At 42.7% G+C, this 24384-nt stretch overlaps 1 protein-coding gene across 3 annotated transcripts in view; it reads left to right on the plus strand.

Moving 5' to 3' along the window:
- The window catches only part of LOC144754851 (WASH complex subunit 2-like), a 770229-nt gene that overhangs the window by 246168 nt on the left and 499677 nt on the right, over positions 1-24384 (plus strand). For all 3 annotated transcript variants that reach the window (XM_078643106.1, XM_078643107.1, XM_078643108.1), the window contains exon 16: positions 22995-23081. In XM_078643106.1, the coding sequence (XP_078499232.1) occupies positions 22995-23081 (87 nt within the window). The remainder of the gene's footprint in view (positions 1-22994; positions 23082-24384) is intronic.

Consider the following 24384-nt stretch of genomic DNA (forward strand, 5'->3'; position numbering starts at 1 on the left):
TCCAACTCATAGTGTCGCAAAGTCGGATGCCCAGGTAGTCAAATTCTTTGACTCTTTCAAGTGGAACAGAATCTAAAGCAGGAGGGGCAACAGATTTCCTAGGGGGATTAAGGACAAGGAATTTGATCTTGCCTATATTTATAGACAGGCCCCTGGTATCGCAGAAGGCCTTAAACCTGGAAAGCAACTTTTGAATGCCTGCTGGTGATTTTGAGATTAGAAGGGTGTCATCCGCAAATAGGAGCGTCGGAACTTTCCTCCCAGCCAGGGAAGGTGCATCTGATGGATGTTGAAGAAGATGCTCCACCACTCCGTTGACATAAAGAGAGAACAGAGTGGGGGCAAGCACACATCCCTGGCGGATGCCCCTATTTACAGGGATACTAGATGTTTTTTCCCCTTGAACACCCCACCTAATCTGAGCAAAGTTGTTTTCGTGGAATTTTATAAGCAAAGCCAACAAGTAAGGGGGTAAGCCTAACCTGTCGAGGACATTCCACAATGCCAATATTATATAATCTTGTACTTTCTTGATTACTCAATGGAAGTGCTTAATTAATTGTATACTTCGGGCGAAAGATGCTGCCTGTTCAGCATAACTGACCATTTTAACATATGCGACCCAGGTGCCCAAACTTTTCAGGATCATGAGTGAAAGTTAATGACAGCATAAAGTGTAATTTCCTGAATCAAGATAAGTGGAGTTTTGTTCTCTTTAATTTACTACTGTGCAGAATTTGCTAAGTTAGCAAGAGTGAGAAAATGTGATTTCAATTGGGAGTGACATTTGGTAATGGTGGGTAAACCCTAAGGCACAAATCATGTTTGATCATGGGGAATTAGGAAATCATTCATTTAGTTCTTTGTTTCCCTGAAAATAAGAGTAATAGTTTTAAAAAGTATTGGATCTGGCTCTTTTTGCAAGGTTACCCCCAAACATTTTGCCTGAGCAGTGTTTGGCTTTAAGCCTCCTGAACTTTACCACTGCATATGCTCTCTGGTATAAATTGTGATTATGATGGGTTATCCATGATTGGCATATCTGATTTGCTGACATGGCCCTAGTAAAAATCACTGTGTGTGCCCAGAGCCTGTAATTCAAATGCTACTAGTAGGCCTGCAGCACTGATAGTGCCACCCACATGAGTAGCCGTGCAGCCATGTCCCAGACGTGCCACTGCAGCGTCTGTGAGCGCAGTTTTAAACTGCCATGTCAACCTGGCAAGCCTTCCCTTTTACTACATTTAAGGTAGGCCCATGGGCAGGGTGCTGTATATTTAAAAGATAGGACATGTGCTGGTGTGTTTTAAATGTCCTGGTAGTGAAATACTGCTATTTTAGTTTTCCACGATCGCAGGGTTTATCTCTCCCATAGGTTATCATTGGAGCTGCCTTGTAAATTCTTATAAGTGTAACTTGCAATTGGGAAGAGATGGAGATTTGGAGTTTGGGGTCCCTGAACTCACAATTACAAAATACATCTTTTAGTGAAGTTGATTTCAAATTACGTGTTGCCACATTTACTGTACTGGTGTGAATGTATGACATTGTTCTGCATTGTGTCCATCAATTGTGCTTTTTGCATTTGTCACCCCGAGTGAGACGGGTATGCCTAGACGTCGGTCACTTGCTCTCCATGCCACTGGAGTCGAGCTAGCCTGGCTGATGAGCGGTGAACCCCTGAAATCGGACCTAGGATTCTTGTTTCTATTACAGGGATGACTTGACCTGGCAGTTCCGGCTGGACTGTTCCCATAGGGAGCAGGGTCAAGACTGATTTGCATATGGCTGGGTTCAAACTGGAATGGCTTCGTGAGCAAAACAACGATGGATTTAGGCCCAGATCTCTGTACTGGGGTGAATGTATGACATAGTTCTGCATTCTGTCCATCAATTGTTCTTTTTGCATTTGTCAACCCGAGTGGGATGGGTATGCCCAGACGTGGGTCCTGTGCTCTCCATGCCACTGGAGTAAAGCTAGCCTGGCTGATGAGGGTGAATCCCCGAAACCGGTACTAGGATGCTTGTTTCCAGTCCAGGGAGGAACTGGCAGGAAATTGTTCTGCATTCTGTCCATCAATTGTTCTTTTTGCACTTTTAGAGAGTGGGTATTTTCTTCCTTTACCATTCTGTGCCTCTGCCTACCCCTGCAACACAAGCATCCTAGTACCCGAAACCGGTACTAGGATGCTTGTTTCCAGTCCAGGGAGGACCTGGCCTGGCTGTTGGGCTGAGCTGTTCCCATAGAGAGCAGGGCCAAGACTGATTTGCATATGCTGGGTTCAAACTGGAATGGCATAGGGAGCAAAAACGATGGATTAGGCCCAGTTCTCTGTACTGGGGTAAATGTATGTCATTGTTCTGCATTCTGTCAACCAATTGTTCTTTTTGCACTTTTAGAAAGTGGGCATTTTCTTCCTTCACCATTCTGTGCCTCTGCCTACCTGTGCAACACACATCTGATTTAGACTGACAGTTGGGCTGGTTGTGCAATCTTCTTCTTTCATCTTTATTTCGGCCAATTTGACCATCAAAGATATACAGTACAACACAAAAAAAGCAGTGTAAGACCATCAATGTATGCAGTAAAACACATATAATACAGTAGTAAACCTTTCCACCATAAAAGATAAGTACTTCATAAGAAAAGCAGATAAAAGGCCATACATTAAAATTCATATTCTTGTAAGTAGGTGGTCAACTGCGACTTTAAAATACGGGTGCGGGTATGCCAGACATTTGTAAGGAATTTGGCTAGTGCAAACACCGTTGGTCCCGAAACATCAGTTTTTAAAATTCTATACATCGGGAGGTATTCCCTGCAACCAAAGTTTCTAATAAGGGGTAAAAGCCAATATTTCCTAGCGGCCTTGTAAGTTGGACAAAACAAGACCACGTGTAGGTCGCTTTCCTCATCACAGGTACATGCCGAGCATTTCTTGGTAGAGGGCGGTGTAGACCAGGAGCTGGTATATGACCGCAAAGGCAATGTGCCATATCTCCATTGGAGAAATAGCTTCCTGGCCAACACGGGAGTCATCCCATCCATGACCCTCTCCAGCCTGTAAGAATCCTTGCATTGTGTAAATACAGATGTTAATGACCCCTCGCGCTGGCAATCTAAGACCATAGCCAGTTTCTGTTCATAATAAGCATTGGCCAAAACTCTTCGTGGGATCCTAAGTGACGCATTAGCTGGATCGGACCATAGATCTGGGAACCCCATTCTCACGCAGGACTTTTTTATATATTTTATCCAGGGAATCTGTAGGGCTTTGGGGTGGGTTAGAAACTCCCTCAGTTCTGCCCTGTAGGGAGAAAGTTCCTCACTGCTCCATAACCTTCGCCAGAAGGCTATGGGTCTGAGGCCCAGTTCGTCTGCTATGGGTCTCAGGCCCAAGTCCATCCTCAAAGGGAGGAGGGGTGTGCTAGGCGGGAGTGCAACTATCTGTCTAATAAATTTGTTCTCAGTTATAGACAAATTGGGGGCAGGTGTATGCCCCCACAATTCCGCCCCATATGTAGTAGCACCCCTAGCCTGTGCCCTATAGATCTGGATGACCGGCCCCAGTGGTCGATATGTTGAACTTTTCATCATCCGTAGGATACCACCTGTGGTCTGCACTAATTTGAGGTAAGCCCTAGTCTGGTGTGGACCCCAGGACATGGTTTCATTCAGCGTTACACCCAGATATTCAAAGGTGGAGACTCTCTCTAGACGTGATGATCCTAGCAAGGGGTTCAAGCGTGATCTTTGGGTTGGGTTCAAGACCATGAACTTAGTTTTTACAGCATTGATCTCTAACCCCCTTTCCGTGCAGAAAACCACAAAAGAATCAAGGATCCTCTGTATCCCCATGGGGGTTTTGGACAGCAGCAGGGTATCATCTGCAAACATAATTGCAGGTACCCTGCTGCCGTTCAGTTTGGGAGCATCGGTGTATTCGATGCCATTGAGATGGGCGATTAGCCCGTTGACAAAGAGGCAGAACAGGGTTGGTGCCAGTACACAACCCTGCCTCACCCCTCTGCCAACGGGGAATCTGTCCGTTAGTTCCCCAAACTTTGTGCAATCACTCTAGGCAGTCGCGCAAAGGGAGCTGAGGTGTGCCCTGCCCTGCATATCCCATTGGCCCTTCACCAGGCTGATGGATTTTCCTGAGCTAGAGTGGTGGGAGGAGTTGCACTGACACCTGAAAAGGGCTGTGCCTGTTCTCACACAAAGCTGTTTCCACCCCCCTTTATTGTGTTTGGAGCCAGGTCAGGGCACGGCAGGATCTTGTACACTACAAAGACTGTTCTTTGAAGCATGCCTACTTCATAGACAGAAAGGGGTATACGTATTGGACCTCTGATCCCACATTTGTGAAACACTTCTGGATAAAGAGGAGATTCTGCCAAGAAGAAGAGCTGGAGAATCTGTAGGAAGGGAACTGCCACTCTGCTTGTTGTTGTGTTGTGCTGGTGTGCTGGCGTGCTGTTTGCTGCTTCTGTCTTGGACAGTAAAAGGACTAGTCTTTGCTTTCTACATCCTACTTGCTAAGGTTCTCCAAGGGCTTGTATGTACTTGCCTCCTGTTGGAAGTCTCAGGGAGATCAAAGACTTCATCCACATCTTGTTCCACCACTGGGACTCTTCTGCTGTGAGTTCTGCATTGCCAAGTGGTGCCAAATCTAGTCCTGGGCCCTTGGAACTGAGTTGTTGTATTGTAAATCCCAGAAAAGCAACCCCGATGCAGTCATTGACACCACTGCGGCCCCCATGCTGTGGTTACTGCTCGTGAGAAGCATGACTCATCGACGGCAATGACAAAGCAGCCCGACCTCACCGACGATGACACTTCACACCATCATCGATGCCATTGCGGCACATGTGGCTGAAGGCACCACTCACAAAGACCATTGTCCTGTCTCACATCGTTGCCCCGGGTCTACTGACAACAACGCGTCTGCATCAACGCCTTGCCTGCACTGAAGCTGTGTTCCAGTTCATGAGGAGCACGACACATCAACTGTGACGACATCAAAGCCCTGATGCCTGCCAACACCAGTGCTCCTGACTTCGACATCATGATAATTAACCTGCAACGCATGTGAGTTCAAGGTCTCACCAACTTGCGGAACCACCTCATCTTCGTATTTCATTTCAAGGTCCCCGAGACCCCTTTGTTTCCAAACGTACTCTTTTGCTGGTCTTTCTGGTGCTGCATCACTCAACTGTTAGATTTGTGCTTTTCAAGGAACTTAGTTTATTCATATCTTTACTTGTGTATGTTGGATTTTTGTCGTTATGGTCTTATTTTATTCAGATAAAGCTTGGTAATTTTTCTAAACTGGTGCGGTGTCAATTCGTAGTGTTTTCACTGTGTTGCTGTGTGTGTTGTGTACAAATGCTTTACACATTGCCTCTGAGATAAGCCTGACTGCTTGTGCCAAGCCACCAAGGGGGGTGAGTAGGGGTTATTTTAGCTGTGTAATCCCCTTACCCTGACTAGAATAAGGATCCCTACTTAGACAGGGTGCAAGCCACTGCCAACTAGAGACACCCATTTCTAAAAAAAATAAAACACAACATCCAGATACTTTTATCAGGATAACTTTTAGTTTTGTTGCTAACTTACTAGACCACATGGTCCTTTCCTGGCTGGCATGGCACAATAGAAACTGGTCATTGTTTTAAAGAGAGACACACACTAAATGATAAAGTGTGTATGGTGAGATTAGTAGTTATGCACAGGTTAGATAACAACTTGTAAACTTGTATTTGTTTGTTGAATTCATTAAATTGTATTATACAGTGTGTGAAAGTGTAATGGAGGATTTTGGTAATATCTGGCAAGAAGTTATAGTCATGTACGTGTCAAACAGAGTGTTATTTGCAACAGTGGGTGAGCAAATGCAAGTTAATATGCTCCCTCATTCCAGTTTTACAAAACTATCTCTTCCCCCTGGAGGTACTATCTGCTTCAGCAATAACTTCATGAAGTAGTCAATCATGTTGTGCTTGATTTTTAATTATAATCTGTACTTTTCATTTAGGTAACACAATGTTCTTCCTCCCATAAGGCTTAATCTTCACCTGATAATTTATCAGTACACATAGTTGTCACTATAATGGAGTCTAGATTTTAAGACACTGTCCTCTTTAGCAGCAGTGGAATGTTGCACAAAGTTCTGTTAATACACACTAATATGTTTTCAACGTGTAACCACCACTAAGTTTCCAGTATGAGGATCCCCTACAGCCTCTACCACTACTCACACTCTGGTCCTGCAACAGCTCTTTTTTTAGGTCTTGCCTGAGCCAGCGCCCATGCGCTGCGAGGCTTTTAGTAGGGACTTTAAACTCTGAACACACGCTCGTGCATGTGCTTTTTTTTTCATCCCCTGCTATTGGCCTTTGCATGCGTCTTTCTAAGAAAGACAGCACACAATTGGCCAAAGGCGGGTGCATGTCCCACCTTCTCTCTCCCCTGGCCTAGGGAGCTTGGGAGCGAGCAGCTCGGCCGGGTGCCATCTGTTTTTAATTAGCAGCAGCGGCGCGCAGTGTGCCAGATGGAGGGCAGGCTGCATTCCAGACTCAGGTTATTTGTTCTCTCAGGTACTTCTCCCCAGCCTCTGTGTTCTCCCTGCTCCCAGTGTTGCTATCACCTCTGCCTGCTGCTCGCTCTCTAGAACGCTTCTCCCTCACACGTATGCTCTGTATTCCCCCCTCTCTGCCCCATTCCATCGTGTGTTTCTACATGTGGGTCCATCCCCAACCCCTGTGTTTCTATTTCCATCGTGAGCTGCTTTTCCCCTCTGCTCACTCACCCACTCCTCCCTTACCCCCCACTTTAACCCACCCTACTCATGCGTTCTTCGCTTCTCCTGTATGTGCGACAGAAGTAAGCCTTCAGCGCCATCGAAATATTGAGTGCCGGGCTCTGCTGCTGTGCTTCATGTATGAAAATATAACGTTATATGCTGACTTAATTATTTTAAATGACTTGTCATGCACTGGCTGAGATTGCACACATTCCAAATTTTCTGTATCACGCTGAGATTATTTCGCGGCTTGGCCGACATTAACAAAGACCTTAGGGCTTCAGGAATAGCTGCAAAGAAAAACACTTTCTTTTTTAGTATTCGTGTTTTCCTTCCGCGTCATGCTGGCAGTTCTAGTACAGGTCCCCCAACATTAGGTAAACAACTGTTTCGTCACATTAATGACTGTCTGGCAAGATAAGAAAAAATCTGCACTATATTCCCCTTCCATTTTATAAATATGAATGATGGCACAGTCAGTTGGACATTCACCGTCATCAAATGCAGTGATTTATGACAAAGCGTATTCAATTTGCCATACTATTGACGCAATCAAATTGAATAGCATAAATTGGATTATAGTAACACCTGGGATTTGCAGTGCTTTGATACTGTAGACATCAGTATGGATGACATCCATGTGTCGATTTTACTAACCCTGAGGCTGCAGCTCTTAAGGTGTGTCGATTGTTTTTGTCCAGGATAAGACTCCGTAAAGGAGGAATGCAGACCTGCCAGCTCTTGAATATTATTGGCATTTATATAGTGATTGCTACCTCTGAGGCTCTGTAGCACTTTTATAGTTTGTAAGGAGGCTTTCTACTGTCTACGGACTTCTATGACGCGCAATAGATATTTCCATTCACTCCTGGTGGGGGAGCATTAGGCCACCTTTCCCAGGAGAGGATCAGACCGTCTTTCCCTTTGTAAAATGTAGAGGGGCTCCCAAGAAGAGGGCATTGAAAAGGAAGGGCATTTAAAAGGAGGGGTTTTCATTAAAAGCAGCCCATAATATCACATCTCAACTAATTCTACTGCCTTACTTTTAAGCCAATTAACTGTCGGCTTTGGCAATTCCTTTTAGCCTTGTTTTACAGCATCCTCTACATACAAAATGAAGAAAAAAGTGTGAAACCTCCTTTATTTGTTTTTTGTTTTTTTGGGAAGCCGGCGGAGGGTGGAAGCAACAGAGACAAAACTAGAAGGGTGAAACAGTGCGACATAGTTACGCCACATAATTACACTCTACTCAATGCACCATAAATACACTCCACATAATTACACACCACATAATTACACTCTACTCAATGCAACATAAATACACTCCACATAATACCACTCAGTGCCACATATTCATATGCTACATAATTACACTGCACTCAATGCAACGTACACTCCAAATAATACCACTCAGTGCCACATAATTACATGCCACATAATTACACTCTACTCAATGCAACATAAATACACTTAACATAATAACACTCAGTACCACATAATTAGACGTCACATAATTATACTCTATTCAAAGCAACATAAATACACTCTACATAATACTACTGTGCCACATAATTACACGCCACATAATTACACTCTGCTCAATGCAACATAAATACTCTACACATACCACTGAGTACCACATAATTACACGCCACATAATTAGACTCTACTCAATGCAAAATTAATACACTCTACATAATCCCATCAGTGCCACATAATTACATGCCACATAATTACACTGCACCTAATGCAACATACACTCAAAAAAATACACTCGGGCAGGAAGAAGTTGCCAGCAGTGCAAGTACTAAAAACTAGAAGACATTTTTCATGTTAAAATCTTTTTCTAATCAAGTTGTTCAGTTGCATATAATGTTGTCTTGGTTTGTATCAAGGTAACAAAAATGCTTAACACTTTTTATTATATCTTTTCCACATGATGTGCTGCAGCCACAATGCTCTACAACATAGCCAAAGGTTCTGGCTGAATGCATAAGGTCCCAAAGGCGAGACCTATTTGCTATGCCAATGCTTGTTTTAGTATTGCAAATTTAGTCAGTTTTTGAGACTATTACTATTAAATGAGGGGGAAAAGAAAGTGGCCTCACTAACTTCTACTTCTCCTCTAGAACCCTGCCCTGTGCAACAGCTGAATAAAGTTAACACCACTCCCACACTGACCACCTTATGCAATTCCTTGCTCTTTTCCGGAAAGTTTCTGGTAGCTTGGAAATCAGTCTGTTTCCTTACGCCCTCTTTTTGCCAAACTAATAGAATAAATGGTTAACAGCGAAATAATGAACTACCTACAAGAACATCATCTTTTTCACCACATTGTATTGTACCCTAGAAAGTATGTCATTATTTAATTACATTACTAATTTTGAACTAGGCAAAGGAACTCAAAGTGACCATTTGCCACAAGCATTTTTTGTACTTGAAAGTGTAGGTGCCACTTTTGACCTGTGTAATTACCTAAGGGTAATCAATGAGCCTTAAACAAAAACCTAGAGAGACTGAAATGGGATGGTAAAATATCAGAAAAATACTAACCTATAGCTCCATGAAGCAAAGGTCCACATCTATGTTGTGATGCACCCTCCAGCTAGCCTAAGGCCTTTATATAGTAAAAGAACAGTACAGCGAAATGGCATCAAACATCACACAACAGGAATCAGAACGGATTGGGTAACCAGAGAGAACAGTCATGATGGAAAACGTAAAGGGACATAAACAAAAACCTGAACTGTACTTGCTGTGGAGCAGCTTTAAAAGGCACCTGCAAATGCTCAGGCAGGTGACTGCCAATTTAGAGCTGGAGGAGCAGCAAATTGGAGCACAAGCGCATGAAGGAATGCAGTCGCAGCTGCGGGCTTCATGCTGGGTTTCCTGAAGACCCAGGAGCAGTGAAACTACACAAGGTACCAGATTTGGCTGAGACATTGCAATTGTAACATTCTAGGCTCAGAAACAACATTGTCATTGGTCAGGCTGTAACTGGCATATATGAAAGACCAATTGTAAAATATATTATTTAATCTATAACTTTTGAAATGTAGCAGCTATAGACTTCATTCATAGATGTATTAATCTAGTGGTGACACTGAATGTTTATTAAATATATTCAAAATGTTACTTTTAGAAAGTTATCATAACCATGCCTGAAGCTACTGGAGGCTAAGCATTAGCTCGTCAGCCACTGCCTAGCCTGTACTTGACCTGAATAAGGTTTGAAAGAAGTGTGGAAACTGCTCCCAGAGCAGACTCAATGGCCTTGGTGTGGAGAGGTGCTTTCTTCCCATAGCAGGAAGATCAGTTAGGGTGAGCCCAAGAACTTCATTAACTTCAAGGGGGGACTGCCCTCTCACAGACATATGGTAGGTGACACTTTAAAAGCCTCAGCCTTTGTCCCTATAGTCAGGCTGGCACCAGACCCAGTAGGAGGAAAGCTACCCACAAAACCGGTTTGAAGTGACCACCGAAGGGAGTAACGTTTATTACCCTGGCCACACCTCTGTGTGGGCACATTGGTTCTGCACAAGGGGAGAAGGTTTCTCCATCTTAGATTTTGAAAGTGAGGGGCATTGTGGGATTATTTGCAGTAGGGCAAACCGAACTTCTGAAAAAAGTGGGTAGGGTTTCCAAAGGGAACTTTTAGCTCATTGGCTATAGAGACCCCAGAAGTTACTCCCACCCACTAGCTAGTGCCAGGTATAAATGTGGGACCCCGAGGCACCATCCTTAGAACACTTGCTGGAACTGCAAAAGATCAGAAGAGGATTAGACCTGCTATCTTTGACCTAAGAGGAGCCTGATGGACTGTACGTGGTGCCGTCTCTTATACCTAAGACAAAGAAGTCCGAGCATCAGTTGGCTGACCTGCTTTGTGGCTACGGTGGCAACTGGACCTGGACTGCGCTTTGCTGTTGACCTCTGCCTAACATCCTGAGAGTTGCTAAAGGCCTTGCGATGAGGCCATTGGCGAATTAGATCTGTGGTTGTTTTTTCAGCACCAGAAAAAGGTTTGGATACTTTTCCTCCAGTGTTTCAATGAAACCTTCCAGAAAATTTATCTGAATTACAGTTCCACAGTTTGGATTGAATTTCACCTTTGTCCCACTTATGGATCCCAGCACTTCAGAAATAAACTAAGTCCCATTTTATGTTTGGACTTTCAGCAAGGAATCTCCAAAGTTGCATTGGGACCAACCTACTTCAAGTATCTGGCCTTCAGTTCCACATCTGCAGTTACAATTTTAGCCGCGGTGCAAACGGGAAGGATTTGTCTTCTCAGATAGTGACAGTGGTCCTTTCTGCTTTGGGACTTGAAATAAATGCCAATGTTTTTCATCAAAACAGTGACTAAGTGCTTAATTTATGTAATGGTGGTAAATCCAATCTCCCATCAGGGTAAATTACCGTCAAACTGACGGAGGTGATGCCCATCAAATTTCTACATGACCAGCAAGCTGGCAGTCATTTCTAAAGCATTGTCAGGAACTGCAGTCACAGCGGTTTCTGTCAGTCCTGTTTACAGTTTGTTGCAGGACTCTATTAACATGAAGAAGCCCTGCAACAAACTGTTTTGTTTTTTCTTTTCAAAAAGAAAATCCCAAACCGGGTTTTTCTTTTTGGAAAAACAAATGCTCTTTTTGCCATGGAAGTCCTCTCCCGTGAAAGGGGAGCAGTGAGAAGTTTTCACTACATCCTTATCGGCAGGGTTTTCCTGGTGGTGACGAGCAGTGAAAACTGACCTCTAATTCCCTAATAAGGAAAGGCTGTGGTACCATAGTAACTCCCCGTCCCCGTCCTATAGCCATTCGCGAAGAAGTCTGGACAGTATTTGTAACTGCATTATACGCTCCTAATGAAGTACTGGAGGATATAGGTATGTTGGATTTAAATGGTATGCAAAAAACTATACTCCCCACTGAAAAAACAATAGTTTCCGCGATAATGAGTATGCGCTCTACCGGAGCCATGGGTCCAGACGAACTCCCCATGTCAATAATTAAGCAGGATATCTCTACTTGGAGTAGGATTCTTCTCCCTATATTTCAGGCTTGCTTTTTAACAAGAACTGTCCCTGATTCCTGGAGGGGTAGTATATTAATTCCTATATTTAAAAAGGGGGATCGGGAACTGCCATCTAATTATCGTCTAATAGCTCTTTTAGATGCCATAGGAAAAATTTTCGCCAAATGTATATTAATGTTAATTACGGAATGGGCAGAAACTAATAAGATTTTACCAATGGAACAAACTGGTTTCCGTGAAGAGCATGGAACGCTAGATAACCTGACATTATTGCAGGTGATCACTGACAAGTATGTATGTATCCGCGATGGTGGCTTATATGCCGCATTTATTGATTTCTCCACGGCGTTTGACAAAGTGGACCGCCCATCGCTGTGGAGAAAATTGGCGGCATTGGGTATGCCAGGATACTTACTTGCATTGGTTAGGTCTCTGCATATGAACACATGGTGTAAGGTGCTACAAGGCGGCGAAGGGGGTCTCACTTCATCCATCCCCTCCCAGAATGGCCTTAAACAAGGGTGTATACTGGCGCCTATATTGTTTTCTTTATATATGGCCGACCTCCCAACCTTTATCTCATCCTGTGAGGGAGTGGCACCGAAAATTGGAGGGTCTGCTATATCTATCCTAATGTATGCAGACGATATTCTTGTTTTAGATTTGACCCCGAAGGGTTTATCTAACCGTCTGCTTGCATTGAATGAATTTGCTGTAGCACACCATATGAAAATTAATACATCAAAAAGTAAAATCATGTGTATCTTTGGTAAGAGAAAATGTAGGTCTAGCAACTATAAGTGGTTTATTGGGGGGCAAAAACTCGACGTGGTTAAAACTTATCCCTTTTTTAGGCAAAATAATATCAGCGAATCTTAGTGAGATTCCCCATATCGAACATAACTCTCGCAAAGCATTGACCCATGGTATGGGGTTATGTTCGTTATATAACGCCACTGGGAAGAGACATTTCTCACTCTTTTTGGAAGTTTTTAAAGCAAAAGTGCCAGCTACTCTCCTATATGGAATTGAATTAGTAGAGCTGAAACATTGGGGATTCCTTCAAAAAATGGAAGGACGGGTACTTCGGAAAATCACATCGCTTAGTAATGCATGTTCTACTTCTTCATGTAGATTAGAATTCGGACTTCGAAGTTGTTGGACACAGGGACTGGTGGCCCTGGTAAGATGGGTAGCCTGCTTGGCTAGAGGAAAACCTGGTACCCTAAGAGAACTTATTAAAAAGGAGCTACTGGGCAATCTTAATGACTTTTCCTCTCTATTAAAAATTTTTAGGAAAGCAGTAGCCCTGTTAGAGTTGGATGAGAGTATCCTATTTTTACTCACTCCCTCAGAACTTAAAGCTACATTAAAAAGAGCATCGTGGGAGCTATGTTATAGGCTGGATACCCTTGCCCAACCCAGATTATATGACAGGGAACCTCTTCTAAAAACATACACCCCCAAGCTGGCCCAACAATATCTGATCTGGAATATTCCTCATGGAGTTCGTAGGCTATGGTACCTCCTACGACATGATTTGCTTCCTCTTAATTCACTCTTAGCAAAGTGGTACGGGGGTTCCCCAATATGTAACTTTTGTAATGATGCTGTACAAGATCGTAACCACGTCTTGTTTATTTGTCCTGCTTTACGCTCCTTGCGATTTAAGTGGATTAAACCTATTTGTTTACAATTGGGAATTGCAAATGCTAAATTGTTTTTACATGCACTTTACTGCCCTCCTAATGAACTGTTTTGTTGTAGAATTTTGAAATTTTTTAAAGGGTTCTTAAATATTTATTGATGTTGCTGGGATGTTGCCGAGGTTCACTTTAAGAGCTGATAACTGTAGTGTTTTTGTTTTTTCGTTTCTTATGTAGTATGTTTACATATTTTTCTGTCGGTTTCTATTGTATAATGGTGTGTTTAATTTTATGTGGCCCTCATTGAGAGCCAAAACATAATAAAAACTTTGACTTTGACTTTGACCTCTAATTCTGCCCTTCTAAATTAGGTGAATGGAATTAGAAGTCTGCCTAAGGCAGACCTGACTCCGCAGGGCCGTTGGAGGGGTTTAATCATGGTGGAGGCTGAGAAGTCTCCACCATGATTAAACCTGCGGTTTGCCCACTTTTGAATTTGGCGGATGGATTATTATCTTGACGGTATGTATACTCTGGCGCCGTTGTAACAGAGTATACATAACTGCCAATATATAAACTAGGCCATAATCCCCTTTTGCATGTGGGACTTTTTAACTAACTTTTTGACTTCCAGATTTTCACCTGAGCCAGTCCACTTTGTGTACCCAATCAGGGCACTATCTTGGTCGGCTTCAAATACCACTAATGTCTAGGTCTAACAATTTCATGGACTATCATTGGTGCTCTGTGCTATTTCTACCTAAAAATTCATCTCTTTGGTTCACTTTATTTGATTTATGTCGTTCTGGAGTCATTTTTCTAATTGAATGTAACTGTTTTCTTTTAATTTAGTGTAGAATTTTTATTATTTGGTGTTTTGACTTTACAGATTGCCTTAAGGTAAGTCTGACAATTCTGTGTCCTAACGACCAGGGGTTAAACTCAGGTTAATTTAGTGACTTTGAGTGTTCTTCTTGACAAGAAATGTTATGATTCCTAGAGATGCGCACTCACCCACCCCAAATAATGGTTCACTTTCTTATAATTGATACATAGGAAAAGGAATTGAAACATTCATTGTAGTCCTTATAGTAAACAGCAAAGAGATTGAAAATAAACCACATTGACTTGACTTGATATGTACTCCAGAAAAAAAGTAAGAATGCATATTTGTTATAGCCAAAGCCCATTCCCTAGGACGTGAACTTAAACTATTATTAAAGAAATCGGGAGGGCTTTCATTGGAATGTATTTTAGAAGTCATAAGCTGCAAACTTCTCCCACAACAGAGTATTTAATGGTAAAGGATGCCGCATTGCAGGACACTATTCCTTAAAAGATTTATAGACTATTCCATCTGGCCTAAAAGCTTTGCATGTGCAAGTAAGTGTAGAATTTGACATAGCAAAACAACTGTTGATGTTCCAACTCACCTATTCGAAATTGTTAAGGGCGGACCACCCTTTATACAGCAAATAGTTTGACATGAACAGAAATCATAAAGGCTAGAAGTAACAACTTATGGCTGTTACCTGGAAACAGCTTTAAAGAACCTAAAACTACATTAAATGTGACAGATGTTGTCAAGTTTAAGTGGTTTCAAGTAAATTGTAAACAAATCCTTTAAAATTGCATTCCTAGTTCAAGATAAAATTATCTTATGTAAAAGATCTCATGCTTTAATGATTATGAACCGCTATGGCCTAAACCGATGGCAGGCTCGCCTTCACAAAAATCTCCTGTCTTGGGTATAAATTGATGTCTTACAAATTTGGACAAATCCCTTTCAGTGATTCAAATTCCTTTTGGATAGATCTAGTTGCCAATAGCAAGTGCAGGATCTGCAACTACAAGAAAGAAATACTATTTCATACATTCTTCACATGTCCAGTTGTCTGAGAAAATCGCAAAAGAATACTTCATACCTGACTCAATCATATATATTTGTATGGTGTTTCCTGGGTTAGTCAAACAAGAAAGAAACCTTCAGTCTAGGTATCACAAAATATAGGTCTTCTCAATTAATTAGTGGGAGAGTAAAAAATGAATTGCTGATACTGTGAATTTTTACTGATACTTTTAAGGTTCTTATATAATAGTTTCATAAATTGCATACATTGAAATTATTTAAATTAACTGCATAACCAAGAATTGAATTGGATTAACTGCATTGCATTGCAGCAGAAAAGTGTTCATCATGAATTGAAACTGCTTGGATCTGAGTTTCAGTGAAACAGGTCCCACTAGCTAGTCTGATATATTTAAATCCACCTGACATGCCCACTTTTTCTCTGGAATGGAAGCAAATGTATTATTATGCTAAACTGACACACAATAGCCATCAAATGCCTATGTTTAAGGTAGACTCAGGCGCAACTTTACCAGACGGGTGCTGGGCAGAACTATAGGGTCTGCCTCCTCTGGCATTGGTGAAGTCAGCATTGGTGAAGTCGGCATTGGTGTCGACATGTCCGGAACCGGCAAGGGTTGTGGCGCCTGAAGCGTGTTCAGAACAAGAACCAGAGTCTAGACAGGATCGGAGGGTCCAGCTGGAGCAGAGGGAGAACCTACTGGCAGCATCTTCCACCACCTCCCCCACCCCCCAACAGAACACCATCTCCTCATTTTCCTCATCATCAAAATACTTTATTCAATTGACATAACCATAAAAGTGTACAATAAAACATCAGAGTAAGATATGAAAACTCAATTATATAAATATCAAACATACAACTTTAAAAGATTGAGTCTCATTACATTAATCATTACATTTGACTTGAATAGTCACACAGTATCCCAGAACTGGAAAGTACTACATCCTCTTCATATGTACAAAGTGATCCTTGAAATATAAGACCAAATTAATCAACTGCTTAAATGTAGCATGGCAAATACTAATACAATGCAGAATTCATGAAGTGCAAAATCATCGAGAGATCAGCATGTCCCAAAGAATTCAAACTAAATGTACAACACAACATAGTGCAAGAATTGATAAAATGCAGGTACCTGCAAAATTGTGGAAACCTTATTTTATACATTTAAAAAGGTTTCCGCAACTAGTGCAAACAAATTGCTCAAAAAAGCTGACTGGGATTAAAAACTGGTAGGGTGGCTCGATCTTTTAAGTACCACTAATAAAAAATATAATTAGGTCAAGAACTTCGCTCGTCTGAACCGAACATTGAATAGGAAGCGGGTGACCAGAAATGTCAGATCTGAAAATTTGCTGGGCAACTGAGAACCGGCTGATCCCCAAATTCAGGCACACCAGGTGTATCCACTTTTGGCATGACCCCCGAACAGAAGAACAACATGTGTTCCTCTGTTCCAGGGGCCAAAATACATGTTGGACCCATGTCGGAGGCTTGATCTTTTTTTCTTGTGCTGCTGAATGCCTTCAGGGGCAAGCTGTCTAATTGGAACCTCACGTATAAGCTTTTGGCATGGGGTGCAGTCTATGAATATTTCAAAGCGCAAGCTTGTTTTGAAATCAATAAACTGTTTGGCTAGCTGCCCATAAGTACCCTTTGTAGTTTGTTGGTCATACAAGTAAGCCCAATATGTTGATTTCAAAAGAGCAGTCTCTGACTTTTTCCAGAATCCTTCCAAAATTTGAGTAAGCCTACTTTCTTAAACTAGCTAAAGACAAAACGCAACCAAGGAACCTTCATGGCACTGCCCATTTTCATCAGATCCACTAGGGTGCCCCTATACTCTAGTAGCTCAAGTGTTGACCAGATGCAAATCCATTATGTAATGGGTTCAACTGTGCTACATCCGAAATACATTTTATGCCTAATCAAGGCAGAGCAAGATGAGGAGTGCTGGTCGGAACCGAGATAAGTGATCTTAAAGATTATTCTTGGCAATAGTCAGCTTCTAAGTGTCAGTATAACTCCGAACGTCCGCTCCAAAAAGTGCTGCACTTAGAGCTTTAGCTCAATATGCCATAAGGGCTGGTGAAATTGAGCTGGGATGTGTCCTCTTATGCTGTTTTTAGTATGGCATTGGCACTTTGGATATTAGGAGGGAGCTTTTTTTAATTTGGGATTCCCATTTGAGCTTGTCAGACAGTTTGATTCCCAGATAGTCAATGCCTGAAAACCTTTCAAAGGGTTTGCTGGCAACCTTTACAGTTCTACTTCTAGTTGTGCCTTTACCAAAAACCACGCATTTTGTTTTAACGCATTAAATTTAAGACCCCTTTCCATGCAGAATTAAAGGAACTAAACCAGTCAGGTTTTGGAGACCCATAGGGGTTTTTGAGATAAGAAGCAAATCACCAGCAAAAAAGGGTATAAGGTTTTTTCCCCCATTTAAGATGGGAGAATCATTCTTTCATGCCATATTATTAATATACAGGGGAAACAGGGTAGGGGGCGAGGACACACTCATGATGAACCCTGGGAAGAATGGTAATGCAAGTAGTCAGTTTGCCCCTGCTAACTCAATGGACCTGGGCATATTTATTTTGTGTAATCTAGCAATGAGACTGATCAAGCCACCAGGAGCCCCCATTTCTATGAGCACTCTGTCCAGAAATTCTTTTGGGGAACAAGATCAAATGTAGCCTGCAAGTCTATAAAGGCCATATAAAATCTTTGGTTGCTGAGCAGCGGATAATTCCAGTCACTAAGAACAAACCTAAAGACTTGGTCTAAGATACTTGTTTTAGCTCGAAAGCTTGAAGTGGGGACAACACCTGTTCATTATCTATCCAATTTTGCAGTTATCAAGAATCTGCTTTGAAAAGACTTTCTGCAAGTCTATTAGGCTTATTGGCCTATAGTTGGATCGACTGCCGACATCTCCCTACTTAAAAACTGGAATTATTTCCACCCCCATCTATGTTTATGGTATTTCTCCCACAGTGGCTATTGCATTTGACAGAGGGTTAACCTAGCTAGCTCATATCTGTGGTTCAGGTTTATACAAGTTAACCGGTAATCGGTCTGTTCCGGAAGCTTTTGCTGACTTGAGGCTATTAATAGCAGAGAGGGCATCTTCTAAACTGAAGAAGGATGACTTTGTAATCTTCCAGTGGGCTGGATGTGATGCATCTTCAGTAATGCCTCTAGGTTTCATGCAGGGAGGTTTCATGGGCATAAAATATGGAGAAGGTGTCTACCCACTGCTTGGTCTCAATAGGACAATGGTGGGTATTCATGCTCTCTATGATCCTGTGTGAAATGATGTCCCAGAAGGATCTGCTGTTGTTAATTTCTGTCCTGTAGCAGATTCTATTTTGAGACCCGAAGAGCAAGCCCTTTTGGCCTAAGGGGCAGTAAAGAGGGTACCAACACCAGAAGTAGGATGTGGTTGTTATTCCCGCAATTTTCTGGTGCCCAAGAAGGACAGAGGTTCTCGGCCTATTCAATGCCCTCTCTACATCTTCCTCCGGAAGGAGAAATTCAAAACGCTCACCCTGACCCTAGTCTTGTCTGCCCTCTACCCTGGAGACTGGATGATGGCATTGGGTATGCAGGATGCCTTTTTCCATACATCTGTCCTGCCGGCTCATTGGTGCTACCTTTTGGCCCTCTTGCAGTTGCCTGATCAGCCCTCATTGTTTCAGTCACCTGTTGTAAGGTGATTTCTGAAAGGGCCACTACACGTTTTCCCCTTCTCCTTTTGTAATGATTCAAAATTACTCTAATCTGGTCCTTACTTAGTTGATGTTCCCTCTGTTCGAGCTACTTCACAGCTGTCCTTTGTGACTCCTTACCATGAAGGCTGTGTTCCTAATCGCTAACACCTTCGTACAGGGTGTGATTTAGATTCAGACGCTTTGTGTCTCTCCACTGTCCACTACCCTCATCTTAGACAAACTGGTACTGCGGACGTGAGCTTCTTTTCGGCCAATGGTTGTGATGCTGTTCCATGTTGGCCAAACCATCACCCTCTTGACGTTCTACACTCCACCTCACCCCTCTTAAGAGGAGGAGGGACGCCATTGTTTGGACCCTAAAAGAACACTGAGCTTCTACACTTATCTTACCAAAGACCACCTTATAGACAATGACCTGTTTATGGGATTCTCTGGAGCGAAAAAAGGCAAGGCAGTGCAGAAGAGAACCATCTCCCTCTACATCATGCTCTACATTAAGATCTGCTACGCATTGGCTAAAAAGCACTCTCCAGAATGACTGCATGTTTATTCTACTAGGGCCAAAGCTGCTACGACTGCATTGGAATGCAGTGTCCCTGTCCTAGAGATATGCCAGACGGCTACTAGGGCTTCTCGCCATACATTCACAAAGCATTATTGCCTGGTTGTCAGGTTCGCTGGTAGAAAAACTTCTTAGTTTGAGTCTATTCACTGACCCACCTCCGGATAGGTATTGTTTTGGTATCTAATCAAAAGGTGAGGAATCTGAGGCTAGAGGCCTATCAAAAGAACAAGATACTTACCTTTGGAAAAGCTCTTTATCCTCCCCTTTCTGTGACTGGACTCTATCCATTAATAAAATCCCAAGTCTAAGAATCTGCACACTGTCTACCTATTTGCTTTTGGGGCTTTGTGTCTGAGGGCCAGAAAGTCTTGATTTCAGCCTGTGGGAGTGGCACCTATATAGTCCCTGCATGTCATTTTTAGAGCAGATCGGCATTATTGTGGAGCCACACAGTGCAACCTTCCGGCCCACAGAAGTGCTGCTGAAAAGTTTCTGGATTCAGTCTGATGGCTGGGGAACCTTCAAAAGGTGATCAGTTTGCAATTTGAAAGGGTTTCTACCAGAAAGAGCATTTCTGAAGGCAAGTAACATTCTCTTCATACCCCTGACACCAAACATTGGAACAAGTCCTTCTCAGACCTTCTCAAGTAGACTGAAAATTCTGAAAGGGCTGAAACTGCCTACCCAGGAGGACGAATTTGTTGTTTATCAGTGCTTGTATTGTACTTTTTTAAACAGAGGCTGCAGTACTCTGCAGTTGCTTGTACGCCATCAGTCCTCCATTCTGCAGAATTTACTGGCAGCCATCTATAGACAGATTTATGATCAAGAAATATTATAACTGCCTCTCTGAGGTCCCAGACTCTTTCTTCGCTGCAGTCAATGCTGTCACTTGCTCTTAGCTGTGAGACGGGGCGCACCTAGAATAGCACTGACTACACTTACAGTATGAGCGCAGTATAGCACAGCCAGACCTCCGACTTTACCGCTGGGCGAAACAGCTCTGGCTGGTAAACCAGTGAGCATTTGCAGACCAATCTGAACCGTCCCTGCTGGCAGATAGGAGAGCAATGTCGCAGGGTAGCAATATGAGGGACCTATGCAAAAAGAGGCAGACCAGGGCCCCCCAAAAGCGCTCATTAAAATATGCAAATAAGCAACACAGGAAATAGGATATATACCCTACTGCTTTGTAATGTTTCACTGATAGAGACACGCAGACCTGTCATCTTGATGTGGGGTACTGGGTCGATCCTGCAAGTAACAGCACTAGATACAGAATGTTGACTGGTGCATGGTGGCGTAAAAAAGGAGTACCAGGCACGGGGCTGCCCGCGAAAATATGAGAATGTGTAGAGACCCTGCAGAGACTTTAAAGAAAATGACAGATGAAGATGGAGGTCACCTAGTCAGGGGGTAGTAGCAACGCACCCAAGCGGTTACCCTAGTGAAGTCACTTGGTCATTTGATAACTTTGCGCTCTACCAACCCAATTGTGGCAAATAAGGATCCATTAGTGCCTGGACAAGACTCACATCTGTAAGAGTTAATATATATTTGACAAACAGGAATGTGAGATACAGAGGGTCGCCGGTGGGGTCGGGGGAATGGAGGGGCGTTTATTGTTGTTAGTTCATTCAAAATATTATAAAGAAGTACCCCCTACCCCTCCCCCCAAAAAAAGGTTATAACTGCCATTTTGGCAATGGAGAGCAAGCTTTTTCAATCCCATGCCAATCAACGTGTGATGAGCAGATCTTTTCGGGCTTGTTATCCGTTATGGGCAGTGGCAACTACTGTATGTTGCTGAGGTTGTCTTAAGAGAATTGCGATTCATTTACTGCTTTGGTGCCTTTTTCATTCCTTACATTATTCTATCAAATATGATCTTGGTTTAGCAGCATAAAGTTCATGGAGCACTCTGGGTTTCCTTGCCTTATTGTAAATGTAAATGTAGTTGAGCTTATATAGCGCACAGCTACCCGCAGTGGGTTTCCCGGCGCTTGCTTAGGGAACCCTTCCTGGTATTCCCCTATGAGATAGCAGGGTATCCACAAGGTGAAAGTCAGGCATCCCGCCACGAGGGGCCTTTGTGGAGATTAAGCAAGCTATTGCCCAGAGTCGCAGAGTGTGAACCCGTGAGTCGAGGAGGCACCGGGGCGAGAATTGTCGAGTCCGTGGAATTTTTAGCCCAAGACCCCGCCGAGGCGGGGAATTGAACCCTGGTCCAGGACCGATCTCAGCTTCCGGGTCTGCTGCCTCTAACCCCTGAGCCACACTTCTCCACATTATTAGTACTAAATTACAAAAGATGCTCTTAATCATGCTTAGGATGGCTGCATAGTTACCCCTATTGGGGTGTCTGGTATATGGGTTTTATCTGCTCTTATTACCCTGCTTGTTCTGTCAAATGCTGCAGTGATTTCCAAGAGGCCATTCCTGTGTACTCTCCCCATTAGACATTAAACTGCACATCAGGTCAATTAAGGTACTTTTCCTTAAAAATGAATGGTATTTCATTCAGCCCATCAACCATTCTCATTCTCTGTGATGTATCTTTTTAGTGAACTCTCCTATTTTTGTTGTTAGAATTATTCAATAAAATCCAAGATTGCATAGATACACTCACTAGAAGCAGCCATCTTGTGCAGAGCTTTCTGGTGCCACCAAATGCTCTTTGGTTAACCTTTATACCATCACTGGAGGTTGGAAGTTTATAGAGATGAGACCTTTGCAAGAGGGGACATTCCCAAGGTCAAAAAAGGCAGAAACACTTTACCATTCCTTTTCTTGATCTGTCAACTCTAGATCTGGACCCACCTCTATATTAGACTCAAATATTTTTGGCATCTTCCTGATTTCATTAGGAAAAAAATAAAAACCTACTACTCAAAACATGTTATGCATAATGATATTTGTGTGTAGAAGTTAGTCCTGTTACATGTTGGAGCATTTCATAGCTCTTGTGGCTATGTTTGTGGTGTTTGTGCTACATTACCCTGTATGTCATGAGCATAGTGCTAATCACCGAGTCCCATAAAAAAGAAAGTGGCTATATGTGTGTGTCCAACATTAGTAGTCCTTGTCATTAAGCAACATTTGTGGGTAGTGTTTTATAAGCAGATTACAGTGTGCACACATAAATATAATGTTTATTATCTGGTAATGTTATGATTCTTTTTTTTCTTGGAGGTAGGAAAAGGACTTCCATAGTTCAGTTCTAGCTTTGTATTTTTTTATCATAGACACTTGTGATTTATGAAAGGTTTTGCAGTATTGTTGTTGAATTGTACTTAATGAGCTGGTGTTTTTTTTCTAAATTTTCACAGCCTTCACCAGAGGAATCCAAATCTTTATTGCATCCTTCCAATAAAACACACACTAAAGGCTTGTTCTCAGATGAAGAGGATTCAGAGGTAAGGGAATGGAGTGATCACGAACCTTGATTTGCAGTACTGAATAAAATCCTAAAGTTTGCTGGACTCACCTTTGTTGTTTCTTGATGTCACACCAACAAGAAATGTTAAACATGTAACTGTAGCCACACAATCCCTGTACAACTCTGTTATTTTCGTTAACTTGACATAGACATGGCATTGAGTACAAATATTCTCTTCATGGATCAATGTTTCCTAAAGATTTTGGGGCTCATTACGATGGTGGACAGACTTGAGTCATGGGAATTGGGACCGTCCGCCTATATGGCGGTGGTCCAGACCATGGAATTACAATGCAACCGCCACAGTGGCAGTGCCTGCCACATGGTGCAGGGAAATGAAGGGGGCTACTATGGGTACCCCCCAGTGCACCCACACCTCCCCCAATAAAAGGGGGGCCCGCAACGGGCCCCCGAAGTCAATCTCCACCAGCTTGTGAATGGCATGTTGAACAGCCATCCACCTCTGGCATAGATGAAGCACCCTAATATGGTGGACTGTGCCTGCTAGGCACCGCCACCATTCTGGGTATGCTTTCCGGGTCTGCTAGGCAATCGGAATGATTGCCTGTGGCAGACGGAATTCCCGTTCGCCAGCAAACCTGGCAGGCAGAGAATATCTGCAATTTGGTGGTGAATTTGCCACCGGCAGGCTGCCGATGGCGGATTCACAGCAATCGTAATGAGCCCCTTTGTCCCCATGGTCCCAGTATAGGAGTCTTTTTGACATTTCCTTAGCATGTGGTCTTCGGCCTCATTCCTGTGCATTTGGAGGCAGGTGTAGGATGTGACCTGTGGGACCTTCTGCTCTAATCAACACTGAATACTGTTTCTAAGTGGCTGAACCTGTGGAAGCCCTTTTGGGATCTTACTTCCCAACACATATTGCTTTCCATTCGTACATTCTATTAATGCCACCTACCATGCTCACCCCCTCTTCCCTAAAGGGTGTTATCTAAAAAGGTCGCCCTCTTCCCACTATCCACCTCCTGTCTCCATGCCCCTACTCCTCCCACTGTCCTCACCTATCCCTCCTCTTTCCACATAATTACTAGGTTTATTTTATCCTTTAAAATGAAAAGGTAAAGCTATATAATGCTTTGAAGAGCAATTGAAATTAAATTACTCATAATTACGTGCCATGCTTCTTTAGAATAATTTAGATGGTACTTTAAAAAATAATACTTAATAACCACATGAGTAGAATGAGAAGTACAGTACTACTTTGTTAAAAGTCAAATTTTTTGCCAAATTTATCGGTCTACTAATATATGTTTTGCTCT

The sequence above is a fragment of the Lissotriton helveticus genome, chromosome 5_1 (genome assembly GCF_964261635.1).
Source record: "Lissotriton helveticus chromosome 5_1, aLisHel1.1, whole genome shotgun sequence".
NCBI classification, from domain to species: Eukaryota; Metazoa; Chordata; class Amphibia; order Caudata; family Salamandridae; genus Lissotriton; species Lissotriton helveticus.